This window comes from Leptonotus elevatus, chromosome 7 (genome assembly GCF_054856555.1).
Source record: "Leptonotus elevatus isolate MCC_2025b chromosome 7, RoL_Lele_1.0, whole genome shotgun sequence".
NCBI classification, from domain to species: Eukaryota; Metazoa; Chordata; class Actinopteri; order Syngnathiformes; family Syngnathidae; genus Leptonotus; species Leptonotus elevatus.
Window position 1 is genome coordinate 14,099,509 of NC_141245.1, and position 21,785 is coordinate 14,121,293.

Genomic DNA, 21,785 nt, shown 5'->3' on the forward strand with positions numbered 1-21,785 from the left:
GCGTGTGTGACAGGAATACCAAACTCACAAAGAGAGTATTTAACTTGTCGGCTTTGACTGCAATGACAGAGTGACGGAGAAAAGCGCAGACAACTATTCGCACAAAAGACACAGGAGCCTGAAACAAAAATCTCCCCTGACTTGGACTTAAGCAAGCACATCTGAGTATATCAAATCACACACGATGGCATGCACAATCAGACATGACAGCAAGGAAAGAACTCAAACCCAAGCATGTGCCTTCCAGTAAGTCACCCAGCCGTCACAATCACGCAAGATGAGACTAATAAACAACTTTAAATGTAGAAAATCCTACCGTGTCCGAAGATCCACAAGAGCAGAAGAACCCGAAGGAACATGATTGAATGTGAGAGGGCAAAACCTATAAAAACAAAACGAAGGAGTGTAAAGTTGGGCGGCACAAGAAGACACACAGCGCTCCTCTGTACTGCCGGAGGGACGGATGCTTCCAGCCCTCCTTTTTAAGAGTGTCCGTTTACCAGAGGAAAGCCGCTACAGAGTGTCTTCAGTCCTCTGCCGATCCTCCTCCTTCTTCTTATGTCTTGTTCCTGTGTGTCAGTCTTCTGAGTTGCCGGTGGTGCGCTCAGCCTCACAAGCTCTTCTCCTGATGGGAGCTTCCTGTACTTTCACTGTCTTCTCTGGCTTACTCGCGCATCGTCTCGCTGGCCGTCCATACTCCAGCTCATCAGCACTCACTCGCCCGTTCTCTCTCCATCACGCTCTCTCTCGCTCTCCCTTGCTCGACCACTCGTAACACAGTCATGGGGGAAGAAGACTCCTCCCTCTCTCGGCCCCTCTCAGCGCGTCTGTGTGTGAGGTGCATGTCCTCACTGGCAACGAGAGCAGTCGTGGGAGAAACATTAGAGGGTGCAGCTCTAATTAGAATCAGAATACGGCGGCTTGGCAGCTTTACCCCCCTTCTCCCTGGTAGACCCTTCTCTCCTTTTAGAATTCTTTTTTTAGGGGGGATTCCATAGACGACACTTTGGTTTCCTGGACAATAGATAAAGATCACATTAGCATGCAAAACTAAACCTATCAAATTTAAGTTTAAATTTAACTGAAAAAAAAGTTGTTTTATTTATTTATTCATTTATTTATTTATTTTCAAGATAATTCCCAAATGTACACAAATGAAATTGGAATATTACAATGAGATAGCTGCAGAGGTGGGCATTCCCTCACTAGTGATGGACTGTCTGGCAGTCCGTAATAGACATTTTGCTGATGAATGACAAATAATGAGAAACTTTGAAAAATTGACAGACTGAGCATAGTAAGCACTGACGGAAGTGGGCTCTCGTCCGTCAACGTAATCGTCACTAACCGGATCAAATACTGACGGACTTCTCAGTCAGTTTTTTTGGACAAATGTTGACTGACAGAATGCACACTTTTGTCTGTTGGTTCTAAAATAGTGATGGCGAAGTGATAACAGAAGCGTCGTTAAAATATAATCACGTAGTGATGAATGACGGAAGGCTGCCCAGGGCAATGATGAATGATGAATGATTAATGACGAACCAGCAAATTTTTTTTAATTGCCCACATCTGGATAACTGCACAAATAAGCAAGGCAATACTTTTCAATACCATTTTTTAAAGGCTAATTCGACAAATGTAAGACCTCACATTCACTAAATATGCTTAACATGACCACTCGGAGTGGATTATCAATTGTGGTCCAGACATGTAGCAATTATATTGTTAGTATAATAAAGGCTATACAATAAATACATTTTGACATAGCAATTGCAGACTTACGATGGTGTAGGGTCGCCGAGTGAGGGGAAAAAAATAAAGCAATACAAGATTTAAAGTCATCATGACGAGATTTAAAAGTTGTTGAGATGACATTTGAAGTCATGATCGAGATGACAGTTGACAAGAGAATACTGAAACGTCTATGACAACATTAAAGTCAATTTACCGAAACACGTGTGTATGCGTGTATCATAGCATCACAATTTGTCTCAATATGACTAGCTGACGGCTAAGAACCTCTCACTTCAAAATTTCTCTCGTCAACTGCCATCACGATGATGACTTTAAATCTCGTCACGATGACTTTAAGCAACTTTTTTTTAGAAGTTATTTTTACATTTGAATCAAAGACTTAATTAGAAAATATCTCTTAATTTTGTAAAGGATCTGCAGCTACCAAGTAAGAGAATGAACTTGCAGTGTTACGAGAATACATGTAGTCTCATTTCTACTTCTTTCTGCTGATGAACTCCTTTTTTGTTTTAGATGTTCTTTTAGATTTTGTTCTCTTTTGGACTTGATCTTTATTAGAGATCAAATATGGTGCCTTTGAGTTGGCAGCCTGTTAACATCAGCTCTGGTAATCTTATCATTAATTTGTACTTTCTCACTCTTTTTGTCATTTAATGTTCATTGTGTAAACATGTTGTGGACTGTATTTGCAAGTTTTTTGGCAGCGAGTTTTTTTTTTTTTTTTTGTGCATTCACCTGCTGCATGTTTTAAACTTTCTTCGTTCCAGCCCTGTTAAAATTGAGCTAAGAATACCGGCTTTATTAGACTTTTGCTGTCTATCTATTCTGCTAAAACAGCAAGGAGTTGCAACAGCGACCCACGCTCCAATAGATACGAATGCGTCCAAGATGAGATCTGGAGAATGTTGAGCACTAGCACTAAAATGTGAACGCAAATCTTTCTGTATACTGTATGTATTAGTTGCAAACAGATTTACAATCAGCAGTTAGAAAAAATACAGTGGCCTGTCGACCTTCAAACTAAGTTTGCATATGAGTCACAATTACAATTTCAGGATGCCATCCATAGACATCTACTGGTCGACTCATACTGGTCTTTGGAGATGTCACTTGTGCTCCTCTCTCTCATCTACTAACACATTCACACAGTATAAGCAAGAGGGAATAAAACTTTGCACCTGTTGCATGCTAAATACCAATGTAAAGAGAATCCTTTCTTTAGGACTTGGGAAAATCTAGAGCCGATAAAAATTAACTGATGAGTGACAAGATGCAATTTCCAGTGTGGTCTCAGATGGCTATTTTAATAAAGATATTGATAAAAGGATACTCTATAATGACATTCAAATTCAGATGGGAAGGACAGACTGTGTTAATATAAGATGCATACGATAATGCACACTGCTCTGATAATAACACTTTAAATTGCTTGGAGGGCAAGTTTTCCTCATATTAAATCAATCCATCCATTTGACCTAATCTAATCTAAGGTCCAGCAGATGACAGGTGGCATTTTCATTCGTGTCACTAACAGCAAGAGACAAAACAACCCGCTGTGAGCATATTAGGAGAACCGATTTGCATTCTGCTTAAGAATATGGTACAGTATGTGGGACCGAAGACTAACAATTGAGCTTACAGTATGTGGTTGGATGTCGAACAATAAGCAGAAACGGAGTACCAACATGCGGACTAAATCTGCATTCATTTTCTACTATGAACATAGCCTGATGCAATTCAATTCATTATTGTTATTTATGATATCATGTCATAGCAACTTTTTAAGTCCAGTTTAACATGATTTGTGTTGCCATATATTTAACTAAGACCTTGAATGGCTGCCAGAAATGTCTTACAAAACCTCTCAAGTAAAAAAAATAAATAAAAAAGTGAGTAATTTTGCCATTCAACTTACATGTGAAAATGTAAGGGTAAAATCCTGGCATATCATATTAAAGAAAAAAAGAAAACCGTAAAACTGGCTGTTCCTCAAGGTGCATCTTGAGATTTCCACATTTCTAAAGATTTGATTCCCCAAACATATTGATTATCGCATAATTCTAATGAGAACTCATTTTCTGTGGCAAAATGATGCAATAATATTGCTCATGAGTTACTACCAGCTTATTGTATTTCTACTACAAATTGACATTCAAGAGTTGATTGTTTTATAATGTGAGCAGATGAGTGATGATAAATATGTTTTTGCAAAATCAAGAATGTTTGGAGAATGCAAGCCAAAATCAGGTGGCTAAATTAGCACTGAATTATTAGTTATGATTATTTAATTGTCGCTTAGTAGTCTTTGTGAGTATGATGAAAATATGTTGTTTTACCATAAAATGTTTTGTTGTCGTTTCGTAGACAAAGTAAGTTTTTTATTTTATGATACTTAGGTTTTTTTTTTCTTTGCTCTATTTGAAAAACAGCGATCAGACAATTAAGGTTTTCATCAGACAGTGGGCATGAAAAATATTTACCCACTTTTACCTTGAGAATGAGGAACTAAACTCAAGCAATCAACGTTTTTTCCCATGTTAAATACAATTCAAACTATGAAAGAGATACATTAAGTATGAGTCAATGTAATTTTTTATTGTTGTATACTGTATACTGTAGATGAAAGGTAAAGCATAAGTGAATATGTGAATACCTGTAAAGCCCAAATGTAACGATGAACCTTAGATGACATAGAGGCAAAGATGACTTTCTAACAAAATACAGGCACACACACATATGTGCACTTTCTCAACTCCTTCAAGCATTTTATTAGCAGTGCAGCTCCCTACTGGAGTACACTTGAGGATCAACAGTATACTTGTGACTAAATAGATAGCTATTTTCCATCAAAAAGAGTCATTGGGGACAGGGTTCGTGCTAAGGTTATTATTCTTGAGACTTTTGTGAGAAACCTTTGAGAAAGTTTCTATAGTCATGCTGACATGGACATGGGAAAAAGTGAATATGTAAAAAGCAATGATATAAAACATCATGCACAGTGCCAATGTCAGTATGTTCTCTGTCTGAATAGTGCATGCACATGATGGATATTAAAGTCTTGTATCTTGTTCTCCAAGTCTTTTTTGTTTTTTTAAATAAAGTGTAATTGTACATCCACTGCAATAGGTGGCATTGGTGCTCTCATTGTCAGAGTACGCAAGGAGTATAGTTCATCTTGCAACAATTTTATAGAAAAATTATACAAATTATAGTCGTGGTGGAATAATATACAACAATAAACAACTGAGGAGCACTGGATTAATGCCAAGTTCCGTTCCTATGGTGGCGACATGACCTGAATGTGTATGTTATAAGTGGAGATTTGACATAGTCTAGCTAGCACCTTTAGCGACGGCAGTTGCAGTCATAACTACAGTATTTTTTTGTATTAAAAAAAAAACACTTCTAGGTCATGAAAATGAAACTATCACAGTATTTATGATGGTAACAGAGCATGCATTCTGCAGCTCCATGACCTGTTGATAAGTAATTCTGTCTATAATATTAAATGTCTTAACAATTGTAATAACATTGTTTTAACATGGAAATAATGACATTCTTCATTACACAGGCGTAAAAAAAAAAAACAAAGTTAATAGTAAAAACAATAAATGACTTGGAATGGTTCTTCTTTTGGTTAAAAGAGCTGTGACAGAAATCAGGAAATATCCACTTGGGACTTCCAAGGTCCAAACTCAAAGTCTTCCATTTTAAAGTAAACATGCGTGAGGACCTCGATAATCATGTTGTTTAGCATCAGAGGGACTTTATAAAATAGTCTGTAATGCTAACATGAGTAAACAGAGCCAACAAACCTTTATTTTGTAGTGGAGCATATACATCTTGATATATGTGCATACCCCTAAATCTATAGACAAAACCAAAGTCTTCCATTAACCTAACATGTATTGTATGTTTTTTAGGAATATGGTAGTCAGCTGGAGTACCTGGGTAAAACCCACACAAGGATGGGGAGAAATGCAACTATCACACAAGATGGCTGGAGCCAGGTTTTGAACCCCGATAATCAGAGGTGGTTGGTACACAGATTAACCACTAGATCACCATGTTGCTCCATACGGGCAATCAATAGCAGACGCACACAAACAAACCACATTCCTGCAGATTCTCCTCATTCCTCAATCAGACATTTATACAATTATGGAATACATAATGTAATAATACACATCAACATCAAATTAACCTGTGGTAAAGAGGCTCTCATTATAGTGAAAAAGGGCAATGAATCTTGTTTGTCCAGAATTTTCTCAGGCATGCAGGTCAAAGCTCAAGGAGCACATCTTGCAAAGCACAGCACAAAACACAGCAGCCCTTAACTAACTCCATTAATTAGGTATGGCTGGAAAGTGACCTTTGTTGCTTGAAACTGTAAAATGGCCATGATAAAAAATGATGTATGGCAGCGACTGTTCAGATTTTAATTAAACTACATTACTGTCTTGGAAATGCCCAAAAAACATCATTTAGTACAGAGTAACAAAAACAAAGAAATCATAATGGAATCGACTTTTGTTTCATTTCATATTTTGCATATTTCCCTTCTTGGACTAGATGGAATGCATTTCCTCATCCCTATTTAAAAAGTGACACATTAAAATGATGGACAGTTGCTGAGTTTTGACTTAAATGGAATGTGACACATCTGTTTATTTCTCTTGGGCCTGCACATTTGTTGTTGAGATCCAGAAGAAAAGTCCGAAACATGCTCTCTGTGGATGTGTATGTCAAGTGTGCAGAAGTGTGTTAGCCTCAATTTGTGTTTTGATATTAGCAAATCAGCCAGTTGTCTCCCAAGGAAGCATATTCATTCACTCACTCCATCCTTTTCGGGCACAATATTCTTCAGAGATGCCACATGGTTGGCCCTGATTTCTTACACTCTCATTCTAATCAAGTCTGCAAAGCAGCAGAGCAGAGGACTTAACAAAATGTAATTAAACGGCACAGAAAGGTGTTTAAAAGAAATATGGAAGAGTAATAACATCTCATTTTCCTCCTGGACATCTTTTGGAACAATGACAGAGGGAGTGAAAATTAGTAAGAGGAGGCATATTGATAGTGCAGTCCATTTACTGTAGTAGTAAAAGGTTACTGCTATATGAACATTAGGAATCTTGCATTGAAATTTTTGACAATCATTTGTAAATGTGTTTGTTTTATTCAAAATTATTTCCACTGTTGCATTATTTGAGGGAGCAGAGTCTGGGGACTAGGTGGGTCACTGAGAGTTCCTAAAGGCTCTGGATGTTGTGGGGGCTGTCTTGGTTGACACACCTCTACAACATTGTGTGAACATCGGGGACAGTGCATTGGAATACCGGGGTGGTGGTCCCCCTTTTTAAGAAGGGGGACCGGAGGGTGTGCTCCAACTATAGAGAGATCACACTCTTCAGCCTCCCTGGTAAGGTCTATTCAGGGGAAGTCGAATCTCGGATTCAGAAGGAACAGTGTGGTTTTTGTCCCGGCCATGGAACAGTGGACCATCTCTACACCCTCGGCAGGGTCCTCGAGGTGCATGGAGGTTCGCCCAACCGGTCTACATGTGTTTTGTGGATTTGGAGAAGGCGTTTGACCGTGTCCCTCGTGGAGTCCTGTGGGGGGTGCTTCAGGAGTACGGGGTACCGAGCCCACTGATACGGGCTGTTCTGTCCCTGTACGATGTCAGAGTTTTGTCCACATTGCCGGCAGAAAGTCGGATTCATTCCCAGTGAGGGTTGGACTCCACCAAGGCTGCCCTTTGTCACCTATTCTGTTCATAGCTTTTATGGACAGAATTTCTAGGCGCAGCCGAAGCGTTTAGGGGGTCCATTTTGGTGGCCTCAGTATAGCATCTCTGCTTTTTGCAGATGATGTGATGCTGTTGGCTTCATCAAGCTGTGATCTCCAACTCTCACTGGAGTGTAAAGCGGTTGGAATGAAGATCAGCACCTCCAAATCCGAGACCATGGTCCTCAGTCGGAAAAGGGTGGCATGCTCTCTCCGAGTCGGGGAAGGGATCCTGCCCCAAGTGGAGGAGTTCAAGTATCTTGGGGTCTTGTTCACGAATGAGGGCAGGAGGGAGCGGGAGATCGACAGACGGATCGGTGCAGCGTCTTCAGTGATACAGGCTCTGTATCGGTCTGTGGTGGTGAAGAAGGAGCTGAGCCAAAAGGCAAAGCTCTTGATTTACCAGTCGATCTACGTTCCTACCCTCACCTATGGTCACGAGCTGTGCGTTGTGACCGAAAGAACAAGATCCCGGATACAAGCGGCCGAAATGAGTTTCCTCCGTAGGGAGTCTGGGCTTCCCTTAGAGATAGGGTGAGAAGCTTGGTCATACGGGAGGGACTCAAGAGTCGAGCCGCTGCTACTCCGCGTGGAGAGGAGCCTGTTGAGGTGGCTCGGGCATCTGGTTCGGATGCCTCCTGGATGCCTCCCTGGAGAGGTGTTCTGGGCATGTCCTACCGGCGGGAGGCCCCGGGGATGACCCAGGACACGCTGGAGAGACTATGTCTCTTGGCTGGCCTAAGAACGCCTTGGGATTCCGCCGGAGGAGCTGGTTGAAGTGGCTGGGGACAGGGAAGTCTGGGCATAAAGCTGCTGCCCCTGCGACCCGACCCCGGATAAGCGGTAGTAAATGGATGGATGGATGGATGGATAGATTATTTGTAAAAGTCATATTTTTGTTTGCATTTACTGTAAGTAAATTTATGGTAAAACAACACATTCATCCTTTCAGTAGATTTGGTTGATACAATTTCAGTATACACCGGTAATTTAAATAAATTCCCAGTAGTTTATATATATTGAAGTTAATTTATGATATGTTCAACTCACAATACTTTCATAGAAAGATGAAGGAAAAGTTTCCATAGATGGTTTACTTTTTTGCCACAGAACCGCAAAGTGTTCAGTGATGAGCTCAATTGTTTGAAAATTGCAAAGCACGGAAGGCTGATAAATGTGATTTGACCTGCAGGCACCTGAAACATTTTCAAAATCAATATGGTTCTGACAAAGAGAAGTAATCCCTGCATTTCGTGGTTGACCTGTTCAAAATTGGACCAAAAAGTGTGTGGTCAAGGTGCACATAGTAACCATGATGACGTTTGACCCCAACAACCATACCCATCTGGAGACCGATATCCAATATAAAGTCTACAGTGTTGTTGCTTCAACAATTAAGGAATGTGCTCTGAGATAAAGCTGGATCTCAGCAAGCTTGCTCGTCTATTATAGAACAATTTAAAATGAGTGCAGTTAATATCAATTTAATTATAGAGTGCCTCTTCATTACATGATATAGACAAGTGGGTGTTGTGAAATGGTGAAGCTTTCAAATGTGGGGTCAGTATGGAAACACAGTTCATAATTCACAATAAAGCAAGGCACTCCACACACTTCAAGGTCAGATCTTGGCCAAACGTGTCATATATGATGAAGGCTCAGCCATAGAGATCTCATATATACAACTTTACTGAATTAGTCACAGTGTCACCTAGTAGAGAAACAAAAGTTTGATAAATTGCAGGTGTCATACATTAACTTGGTCCACCCAAAGTGGTACCCTCAATGAGAGTATATATGCTGCTCTCTTCCATCAGTGATTTCCATATGACTAATTGCTTCTTTTTTTTAACCCTTATCTTTCATTTATAGGATAACATAAAACCAAATTTAAAATCAAAAGTACCATTTAAAAGAATTACGGTACATTTTATAATTTGAAACATAAAGTTGACAAACACAATAGATTAGATCGAGTAAACACTGATGTAAAGTTGAAAACAATCAATATGCTTTATATAATTTAAACTGGCACACAACCTGTCAATGCTGCCCAGCTGCAAAATCTTGTATTATTATTATTTAGGCTAATCCATCTGAAGCAAGGCAATTTATAACTTTTGGGGTAATATAATTTGTATTAATTAATATTAAATGGCTGTACTTTACATTTGAATGTATGTTCACATTTCCATTTTAAAGGGACAGTGTGTAGAATCTAGCTGTGAACTAATAGAATTCAATTACCTATGTTCAAAGCGCGTGCATTTTATGTGCAGTTTGAAGAATGCACACTATGGTGCCTCAGAGGGACCACACTTTGCAAGCCAATCACCAATTACAACATTTGTAAAGTTCCATTGTGGGTATCTGTAGCAAAAAGATGGCGGTAAATGTCATATATTAGCGATTACTAGATCTACGATTATAATAATAAAATAAATAAAAAAAAATTAAAAACGGACGTTGATGTGATAGAACATATTTCTTTGCATATTATTGAAATTAATAGTGGGTTTTAAAATGAATAAACATTGAATAAAAGTGAACAATTATACGCACTATCCCTTTAAGAGGTAGTAGAAATAATGAGTTTTGATTTTTATGATGTTAAAGGTGATTTTTTTTTTCCTTACCAGGTTTTGCCTCAAGCATTTGTCCATGATCCCTATTGAGCGAGCCGGCTCTGTTTTCATCCAGAATGTACACATTACATTTTGAACTCCTGACTTTAAGGATTATCTATAGCAGTATAGATAATATAAGTGAAAGAAGTAGACTGCAGGCTGGCCATTTCGATAGCCGGATCCTTTTCCTACGCAGCCATGATGTTGTAATCGGTGCTGCCTGCATGTGGTCTGGCATTATCGTGTTGAGAAATGCAAGATCTTCTCTGAAAGTGATGATGCCTGGATGGGAGCATATGTTGTTCTCCAATCTGAATATACCTTTCTGCATTGACGATGCCTTTTCTAGATGTGGAAGCTGCCCATGCCACATGCACTCATGCAACCCTATACCATCACAGATGCAGGCTTATAAACTGAGTGCTGATAACAACTTGGGTTGTTGTCCTTGTCCTCTTTAGTCAGTCTGATAAAGCGCCCCAGATTTCCACAAAGAACTTGGAATCGTGATTCGTCTGACCACAAAACAGGTTTCCACTTTGCCACACTCCATTTGAAATGACCCCTGGCCCAGAGAAACGCCTGCGCTTCTTGGTCTGCTTTAGAAATGGCTTCTTCTTTGTACTGTAAAGTTTCCTCTTAGCAACGGCGGCTGGCACAGAGGATTGTGTTCACCCACAATGTTTTCTGGAAGTATTGCTGAGCCCTTTTTGTGATTTCCCTTACAGTAAGCATTCCTGTTTGCGGTGCAGTGCCGTTTATTAAGGGCCCGAAGATCATGGGCATCCAGTATGATTTTTCGGCCTTGACCCTTACACACAGAGATTGTTCCAGATTCTCTGAATCTTTGGATGATGTTATGCACTGTAGATGATGATTATGATGATGATTTTTGCAATTTTTCGCTGGTAAACACCTTTCTGATATTTCTCTACTATCTTCTGCGCAACGTTGGAGGAATTGGTGATTCTCTACCCGTCTTCGCTTCTGAGAGATACTGCCACTCAGAGAAGCTCTTTTTATACTCCAATCAAGTTGCCAATAGACCTCATTAGTGGTAACTGGTCTTCCAGCTGTTTGTTATAAGTGCAATTGATGTTTCCAGCCTCTTATTGCTACCTGTCCCAACTTTTTTTTAGATTTGTTGAAATTTACAATCAACATATTTTTCCCTTAAAATTATAATTTTTTTCAGTTTAAACTTTTGACCTGTCATCTAATTTGTATAGTGTCCAAACTTATTGGGAATTGGGTTTGTATATACATATATATATATATATATATGTATATATATATATATATATATATATATGTATATATATATGCTTAAAGATAAGTAAATAGTGTCAACCTAAACATTTTAAATGCACTGTTTTACAGTAAATGTAGTTGCTTATCTTACTTACTTACTGCACTTCCTTTAGTCACTATGAAATAATGTTTTAGAGGTAGAATATTATGTTTCTGAATGTTCAGTGAAGCCCAGTAAGGTCAAAATTGAAGAAGAAGAAGCTTAATTCAGTTTGAAATTCCTCATTCCTGTGCAAAATGGTAAAACGTCAAGAGTTCAAAAATGAAAGAAAAATGAAAGAGTCCACATAAAAGCAATTCACAATACTGGATGGTCTCTTCTCATTTTAATGACAGAAGGTCTAATCAATTTGTTAAGCACTACGTGTGCTGTATGCTTCTAACTGTCTTCATGCCATACTCATTCCTGTCAAACCGTTTTGGTAATTCCCTCCCTTCTGGCCACACTGACAGCAGAGAAGAAATATCCTCACATTCAAATTCACAGTCTTTACTAGAGAGGTAACAATAAATTCTGAACTTTAGCCTTCACACAAATATTTTAGCTTCTCAAGTGTTGAAGGAGATTTAGTCAAATGCAGCCAATTACAGAGCAGGCAGGTCAATTATTCTGACATACACTCAACAAGGTATGTTATGCTCTGATATAGATTTGTTGGCCATATTGGTGGTCAGCAGTATGCAACCCAACACAGCTTGTCAGGGGTCAGCGGGCTTTGCATAAGTCATGTGCTATCTTTTCTCACAGTAGTAAAGTGGTGCACGTGGTTTTACATGGTAAAGGCACTTTACTGCATACATTACTCAAGCTCTTCCCTCACAAAATGAATGGTGGGCTTAAAGGCAAAATGTACATAGTTCTTCTCCATTTGGTGTCGCCAGTTCAGGTAAGCTTTCTCAGATTGTTCCTGATTTGGATAGATATTGCAAACAGTTTATCAAGACATAAAAAGTATAAAGCACATATGGCAAGTGTAAAAAAACCGAGGATGTTAACAGGTTGCCAATTCACAAGTGCAAACAACAAGCGGTGATACTCCATCAAAAAATTGTAATTATAATAATGAAAACAAATAATAAAAAATACAATACATCAATCAATAATAATTATGTGTATCTGCACATATCAGGCAATATTTTAATTTCACTTCATTAAATCCCAATTTTTGGATTATGATATATCTTGATAAAAGGATGGTGAGACAAACGGTTGTAAATTGGCTAATCCAACCATCACGTACATTTTACTACAACTTTATGATTGCTTCTGCAATAATAGAGGAGATGCAACCTTTATAACTTGCGTATATGTTATTTGTTGTACGGGGAACATAAACTAAATTAATGTAGTGTAGTGTGGTGTAGTGCAGTTTACCATCAATCAGATGAAAAACCACGATGTAGAGCTTTTGACCATGTTGAGAGATTGAGTTTCTTTGTGCACTGAACAGCCTTGTTGGACACTTATAAAGTGCTCCACTCGATAAGTGTGTGCTTGAAGCACATGGGAAACTAATTACTTTACACCATGTTGTACAGAATTATACAGTGGAACAGTTGAATAAAGTGTTTAAAAAACAATATACACTTGCAGGACCTTCAGAAAGATCAATCAATCTTAAATTGAATTAACTGTTCACCTAAGACTGGATAGACACAGCAGATCTAATTGGAAAATTATAATTGTATGTTTTTTTTTTACTGTCTATTCATGTCTACATATAGCCCCTGCTGATATCACTGTCAACCCTTTAAACTGCATCCACTTATAGCAGATCATGTATTTGCTGTAGGACTAAATGATCTGTTATTATGGTTCATTCAATATGTTAATATCTAAAAAATCAGCAATATACAGTAGGTTTCCCCTGCTCAAAACTGCATTTACAAATCATGTTTACGCTTGCATTCGAATACAACACTTAAGCCAGCCAATCACGAACCTCATTTCCTCAGCTGAATCCAGCCAATACATCTGAGGGCGACAGCAACGAGTTTGTCACACATGGCGAATACAAGGTGGAAGTTAAGTAAAAAAATTATATAAATGATCTGTATCATTTGGAAGTATTTTAGATTTAAAAAAAATACACTGTGAACCAGAGCAGTGTGTTGTGCTTGTTTGGCTCAGTTAGTAAAAATTCCAATGTTGCACCACATGAAACAATGGTGATGTGAAGGAAGGTGATTTTAGTTGAGGTGATTGTGTGGATGGAGGTGGAATGGAGATTGTGTTTTTCTGTATTTACACCAATCTGATTGGCTAGATCGGGATCGGACGATATTTAGCATTTTTTGCAAAATCGGTGATCGGTTGTAATGTCTTAATTTGCCCAATCGATCAATTATGTCATTGATCCATGAAATAAGACATTACGTGTTATATTCAATGTTTAGCAGTATTCTTTGAATATATATATATTTTTTCCATTAATTTCGATTGATGTTAACTATACGTGGGTTTTTGTTATCCGTAGGCTGGGCCAGTCTCGATCCACCGCGAATGGCGGTGGTTAATAACCTCACAATTGTAAATCATTCAATGGAGTTCTTCACATTATCAATCTGGAACTTCACTCGGCAGATCCGTTCGGTAAAGGAGGGACATTCTGTACAATCCTTCGAGCTGATTGGACAATGCGGCATCTTGTGCACATTTGTTTTAACCCATCACAGCAACGGATGAAAATGTCGTCTTCAGTCTCATTTTAGGAATAAAGAAAAGCACGAACATCTTTACAAATTCACGTAGCACCTCTCTGTTCAATATTCAACGAGAAAACGGTGAGTAATTTTGCGAGAACAGAATTTATTGCAGCGTCCGTTCCTCTGTTAGGTTTGTGTGTTTACTCCCAGCCATCAGCGCTTCTTTGTTTCGTCCCGCCCGAAATAACGCCTGATTGGTCCAACCTAAAAAAAGGTTGGTTGTGAACATATCAGTGGGAGCGGTACAAGATTTATTCTCATAGTATTTGTGAACAAATACAGGGAGAATTCGGCTTGCTGGCAAGGTTAGGTGGTCAACTGTAGAGTAAATATAAAAGTTTTTGAAATAGCTATATTGTTCCCATCTTATGATCGAATCGGTCCTTGCTTCTTCTTTTTTTTACTCGATCACTGATCCTTATCATGTGAAGCCTAATTACCATGGAGAAAAATTCTAAGACCTTTATCTGGATCAACATCATAATCTTAAAAGGAACCCCTTATTTGGTTGTTACTAACATAACTATGAGGCTCATTTTGCAAAAATCATTTCCAGTTTAATACATTTTGTAGAAACTTTATTTGGACGTACGCCGCCATTGTTATTTACGTTGTAACACATTCAGTGCGTAGTGACGTAGATTGGCGGCGGCTCTCTGCCGAGCAATGTGAAACGTCTATCAAAGCAAGTTAAGTTAAGTGTCGTAGCGTTTCTAAAGAAACAACAGTCACCCTCCCCCACGCTGTGCTCTTGTCATTGACCAGACACATTCAAGAGTTTTGATTGTCCCTTTAGGAACGCTACGGAGGTTTAACTTGCTTTCTTTATAGTCGTTTCAAATTGCTCGGCAGAGAGCCTGCCACCATTCGACGTCACTATGCACTGAATGTGTTGTGACGTAAATAACAATGGTGGCGTACGTCAAAATAAAGTTCCAACAAAATTTATTAAACTGGAAATTATTTTTGAAAAATGTACCTCATAGTTATGTTAGTAACAACCAAATAAATAATAAGGAGCATACGTCATCAAACTGATTTGAATTGATTACCGAGAACTCTAAGACGCTGTGGAAGCCAAATAAATGCGGAACTTTTACAACCAAGAACTCCCTTTACCCAAAACTCAAAGATCCTAGGCTTGTTGGTGGAAAAGCAGCTATTTAGAGAAAACTTGTCATGACAGTCGGGGTTCCTTTTAAAGATTCACAAAGACATATTGCCTTTCCACTGCACTTTTTATTTGTTTTAGGGTTTGACCCTAGAACAGATTATTTCACAATTAACTTGCAAAAAAAAAAGTAGTTCACAAACACAAACAGATCCAAAGTCAAGAAGTTTATATTGTGGTTGAATTGTAATGTTCCATTCTAATTAAATGCAGTTCACTGATATATGATATACTCCTAAAGCATTGCTAGAAAATAAGGACAATCCATTATCAAGTTTTATTCTGGTGTCAACATAAAAGTAAAGATAGCTCAGCTTGTCTGATTGCATGGTCAGAGACTACATAATATGGTTATTTAGTCTACAGTAACATCACTCTGAAGGGCCCTAAACAGAATGAACAAGGAGCCTTGCAATTGAAGGGAGAAATTAAAGGGCAAATAAAGTATTCCCGACACTGGTAAATCAGTTTTCTCCAGCAATTACAGCAAGATAGCGTGTATTTCATCTGGGGATGGGCAAGTGGATAGAGGTAGTGGGGGTTTGGCACTCACTCTGTCAGACAATACAAGCAAAATCTACAGCCCACAGTAAATCGTGAAGGTTTTTAAAGATATTTTAATGGCCTGCCCTGTCCTTTACATGGCTTACAATCTGATTATTAGTGTTGGAGGACAGGGGGCTAATTGAAATGTCACTCAGCACTCAAGTATCTTTATTCTCTTTTTAGTGCTGAGAGGGGGGAATTATTCATTTTCCGAAAGGACATAATTTCCAAAAGCCAAAATAACGTACAATTTATTGTTATACAAAATGCAATAGATAAAAATGGGGGTTACTGCAGTTTGTTTCTATCTGTGACAGTGATTAACCTCTTCTGTCTCAAAGCAAGAGAAAGCGTTTTTCTATGGCTTGTTAATTAAGTCTGCAGCAGGACAGCAGAGCTTAGAAGTTGTCATGGGAAAACAGAAGATGACCCATATAATGAGAAAGAATTAGCTCCAGGGCTCCTCCTACAGTTGTCATACATATATATATACATATATATACATATATACATATATATACATATGTATATATATACATATATATACATATGTATATATATATACATATATATACACATATATATATATATATATACATACATATATACATACATATATATATATATATAGATATACTGTCTCATGAAAATAAGCCACTGCTCACCCCGCATGATAGCCCAATCCCAAAAGTTACTTAAGTACTCACAAAAAAGAAAAAGAAAAAAAAAGATGAAAATTGTTCTGCTGCTTTTATTAGTTTCCTTCTAAGTACAAACATTTAATTTGCACATTTTTATTTTTTACAATCAAAAGTACAGCCGTTTTAAGTTTTTTTTACAGCTGGCATTTAACTTGATTTGCTTGCCTTAATTCTTTTCACTATTGCTCTCGAAAATGTTTTTTTTTTAATTTGAGTCATATCAACACGCGAACATTGTTGCTTAAAAAAAAAAAGGGAACATAAGAGGGTTTAGTACACCAAATGTCTAATGCTTTGAGGCTTTCACTTAAGTACGACTCCACAATATGACTTTCATTTTTTTTTGTTATGTGTGACATAAGACTGTTACTCAATCATTACTTTCAGGTATTTTTGAAAGACTGTTCATTATATACCTTTCATTCTAAATTGATTTATGCAATGTGGTTGCACAAATGGAATTCTAACCGACATTTCAATTTAAATGATTATGTATTATTTGTAAAGCATGTTAACCGCTAACATTTTAATTCAGAGGTTGGATGTCATATTATTACGACTGTGCAGATATTTTCAAGCAACATCAAAAGAGCACATAAACAAATCACATTTATTGCTTTCCAATTTCAGGCATTACCTCCTCCCACTTGTTCATGGAAGTGCTTGGCTAGAGACCAGCTATTTGTCTCCCTCGCTCTTTTTTTCTTTCTTTCTTTTTTTTTAAACTCTTGCATTTTTAATTACATTCAGGAATCATATTAGTGTTATTTTTGCAAGCTTTATTGCAGCCAGTTAAAAGCTTAGCAGCAGGTTACTCTCTGTGGTTGTTGCTTTAATGTGCTGGTGGGCCGAACACTTTTCTCGTCTCACCACTGAAAAATAAATGTGGGCTCTACAGTATGTTTAATAGTCAATTTCACAGTGAATATGTTTTACAGTAAAAAAAAATTAAAAAAAAATTTAAAAAATTTAAAAAGAGAGAAAATTAATAAAAATTAGTATACAATGTGAACAAAGGTTGCATGATTCATTTTCTGAAAGCAAGTCATATCTGTGTGCTATAAAAACAGCACCAGATTGCCCTTTCCCTACGCACACTTCATATTTAAATCGTCTTGGCACAAAGTCATTCTGGGAAGCAGTACAAACAAAAGATAGATTTACTGGAAAAAGAAGTTAAGGTGTGACACACACATGCACAACATCTCATAAAAGGATTGTCCACACCTGCCAAAGAAACCTTCGCTAGCCTTTAAACTGGTGAATACTTTTACTTTGAAAATATGATTTCCACAGTCACGGCATCAACAAAGACTTAATCCAAACAATAGCAGCTGTTTAGTTTGAAAGGCAAATAGACTCGAGTGGACAGAGTGTGGCTACATGGAGAAAAAAACATGGCATTTTAAGAAATAATATCCAGAAATCCCATCACTGATTATAAAAGCACATGTCATGTGATAATAAAATAGGCTGTGACTTGTGCATCCATGATATTGAAATGCTGTGTTGTGGCATATTGGAATATTATCTAATTTTGATTGATTGGTCAGCAAGTAATTCATTTACTTTGTACTTTTATTATAGCTTTTTAAGCTTGACTGCCTTAGAAACTAAAAAGGAGAGATACTCAGAGTTGTTGAACATCTGTATGTCTTTCTCAGTCAGTTTTGTCTTCAGCTAACAAACTAAGATTATTTCATTATACTGTATATGGAATGTAATCAAAATTATTGTCGTTGCAGATGTCATGAATACTGCAGTGAAATTTACTAGAGGGAGACAAAAGGGGAAGCCTGGCGGGTCACCAAGACAGTGCCTCAATTTCTTAGAGGAGAAAAAAAAAAGGGGAGAGGGGGAAAACAGCTCCAAACTATGCTCCCATATATATATATACATACTGTGACAACAAATTGAGTACAATGTGGAGTGGTTTTCTTTGGATCATACTCTCTAGAGTAGTATGCAAGCAACACTGATGATGGTAAAGCTTGACCAAACTAAGTTGATCATCATCACAAATTTTTGCTGTAATTTTCACAGAAATATTTCATTTCACACATTACAAGTCAAGTTTATTTATATAGCCCTTAATCACACAAGAGTCTCAAATGGCTTCACATGCCCTCAGTTGACAAATATCAACGACATCCCCTAATCGAACCAAGAGAGGGCAAGGAAAAACTCCCCCGCCCAAAAAATTAGAAACCTTGTGAAGGGACCGCAAATTTAGTAATCCCACTTCCAGGCTGATCAGGCTGCAATGGATGCCGAATCGGCAACAATTGTTTGTGATACTAAACAATATCAACTAGAATAGTGTGAAAGTCCATTGAAGAAGTTGAAGCACAGCAAGAAGACGTCATCGGGTAAGTGGGTCCTCATCCTCATCATTACTCGATTTGAACAATTGTATTATGATTCTGCTGAGATTTAACTATATTTTCCTGTAAATTATATGGTGTTTTTAACAGTGTATGTTAATATGAATATTTAAAAAAAGACACATTTCAATTTAAATGGAAAGTAGCTATATTTCTGGAACACCTTCAACCCTCAGAGTAGGTTGAAGTGTATTATGCAGTAGTCTGCTTTATTTCTAGAGTGTCTCTTGGGATCCTAATACTGTTTTCAGTACTTCTGCCATCTGTGAAGATCGAGGAGGCAACTGTGAGAACAGAACTGTGAGGTGTGGCAATAGTTCCCTCCACTGTCGTAAGGGTTTGGCCTCACATTGCAGTGAAATTTAATAGCCTTATTAATCTGTTGCGTGTGTGCGGTGGTAGATTGGAAGAAGCTCCTCATGTCCAGTCATTACACATATGCATGTTAGCAGGGTGTAATTAAATACACCAGAGTAATGGAATTTTAAGTTCCTTTGGTAGGTTAAAGTCTAAATCACGGCTCAATACAATAACTAAATGTCCCTGCCATAATTTGTGTTTGTGACTGGAAATACAGTTGTTTCTACTGATTTAATTAAAAAACTATTTACACTGTACCATATTTCCTCATAGAGTGTCCACCTATATACTCAAGTGCAGACGCGGTGAGGTTCATATTTGAGTAGATTTGCACAAACACATTTTTATGATATTACAAAACTACCAATTAAAAAATATGCTACAATTACATCAAGTGAAACTCGTGCCTAAAACAAAATAAGAATGATTATTATGGCACATTAGCAAGAACCGAGGCAGACTGGGCGGAACTAATGCGTTGCAAAGCTCCGCAGAACATAAACATGTATACGTGCACAAAATTGTGGAGTAAGCAAGATCTACTGGAACACTAATTGCCAGAAAAGCCACAATCACCACAAACTTGGCCAATCAAATGAATGATATCATACATTGCCAGTGTGTACATGTGCCACAGACTTTTTTTTACTTAATTATCATTTGAGTCAACCAAACATAGGATTATAATAATAATCATCAAACGAGTTTCTTCACCTCCATGGCATCATCACATCTGTGCCACACAACAGTGGCTATTTTATAAGGCTCTTATTATTCATATTCATACTAATAAGGGAGATGTGAATAAAATATTATTCCAGTGCTTTTATAGAACGCTTTATGTAAACTAACACCCCTTCACACTGCTGTTGTTCCGTTACTGTAAAAGGATTAAAAAAATAATAATAATGAAAAAAAAATACAGACTGCTTGCAATTTTCTAACTTTAGTTTGTTCATTTAAGTTGGAAGACGTTATACAACATATTATTAGATGCTATTCTTGTTGCCGGTGTGGGCAGTAGAAAAGGGCTGAATGTTAGAGTTAAAAAAAGCTCAGTTTTTTTATTTTTATTTGAATTATTACCATGGCTGGCATATGTGTACATTTTACTGCTATACTGCAGTGCATCCTTGCTCGGGTTTCTGCTCGTCAGACAATAGTGACAATCATGTTATGAATATGAATGAATGTTGATTATTTGTCCAGCATCTTTAATTTGAAAATGTAATCCATGACAAAAAGTACATTTCAACAATAAAGTGTCAGTTTCTTTGATTACACAATAACTTTGAACAGCACAAGCTACAAGGTTTTTATGACTATTAAAGCTTAAAGAACAACAATGGAAAGCATGGTCATCAGTCAACATTTGGTTGCCATTGTTGATGCATGCATTAGATGATGCTGCACTGTGTATTAATTTGCCTGATTTATTAATTGGATTATCTTCAGTCTACCTATATGTGTTCACACTTCCCATATATATTTCAATATATTGGGAAATCATGGGTCATCTCATTTTGCCTCTGATGTTCTTTACAACTGATGTGACAGTGAACATACTACAAAAGCTCTTAGTGGAAGTAGTGGAATTATTCACAATTGCAAGCTACAACCCCAATAAAAAGCAGATTATTAATTAAACTGTTTGAGGCAAATGACAATCACACCAGAAACGGTGCCCAATTTTGGTGACCAGCGCAAGTCTGGGGCATTTTCACAGACAAGCACAGATAGAAACTACATTGCAGGTGACCAACATTCCATTAGACATACACTATCAGTCAAAAGTTTTAAAACACTCCAGTTTCACCACTTATCTATGTTTGTACCAGTTCAAGCTCTTCATTTGGCTTGAAATGCTAAAAAAAGAAAGAAATTGGATTGGATTGGATTGGATTGGAGTGGATTGGATTGGATTGGATTGGAGTGGATTGAATTGTGTTTGGGTTTTGAGGGTCCACTGTATGTCCAATTTGTCATTCAACCATTATGGTTTTCATTAGTTGGTCTAGGCTAACAAATGGCTTAGCCGGTAGTTGAGATGGTCATTCATAACAAATGCAATCCATGCAGTTACATATATACACAGACTTAATTATTAGTTTTGGCATGCAGCTATACCAGACAGTTAAGTGCAGTTTTCAGGGAACAAACATTTGTTTTCCAACGGAATCTTGCATAATGAATGAACACTGTTGATTAGCGTCCATGTTTCATCACTTTCCATATCAGCATCGGTGTAGACAAAAGAGAGCAGAGGGGTGAAAATGTACTCCTGTCACTACTCACTGCGCATAAATCAAAACAAAATCATTGCCAGGATGACGATTGAGGCCTCTGTTGTGTAAATGAAGCCTGGCTCACCAACAGGATAATAAATCCTCGATGCGTTATTTTTGCTTTTGATAACAGGGAATCATGGGGATGG

The 21,785-nt window shown here is 37.6% G+C and overlaps 1 protein-coding gene across 7 annotated transcripts in view; it reads right to left on the bottom strand.

The window, feature by feature from the left end:
• Nucleotides 1–21,785, bottom strand: part of kirrel3b (kirre like nephrin family adhesion molecule 3b) — a 219,663-nt gene that overhangs the window by 176,088 nt on the left and 21,790 nt on the right. For all 7 annotated transcript variants that reach the window (XM_086080588.1, XM_086080587.1, XM_086080584.1 and 4 more), the window contains exons 3-5: nucleotides 935–1,014; nucleotides 501–851; nucleotides 317–382 (exon numbers count right to left, since the gene is read on the bottom strand). In XM_086080588.1, coding sequence (XP_085936714.1) covers nucleotides 317–359 — 43 coding nt within the window. In that variant the 5' untranslated portion in view covers nucleotides 360–382; nucleotides 501–851; nucleotides 935–1,014. The remainder of the gene's footprint in view (nucleotides 1–316; nucleotides 383–500; nucleotides 852–934; nucleotides 1,015–21,785) is intronic.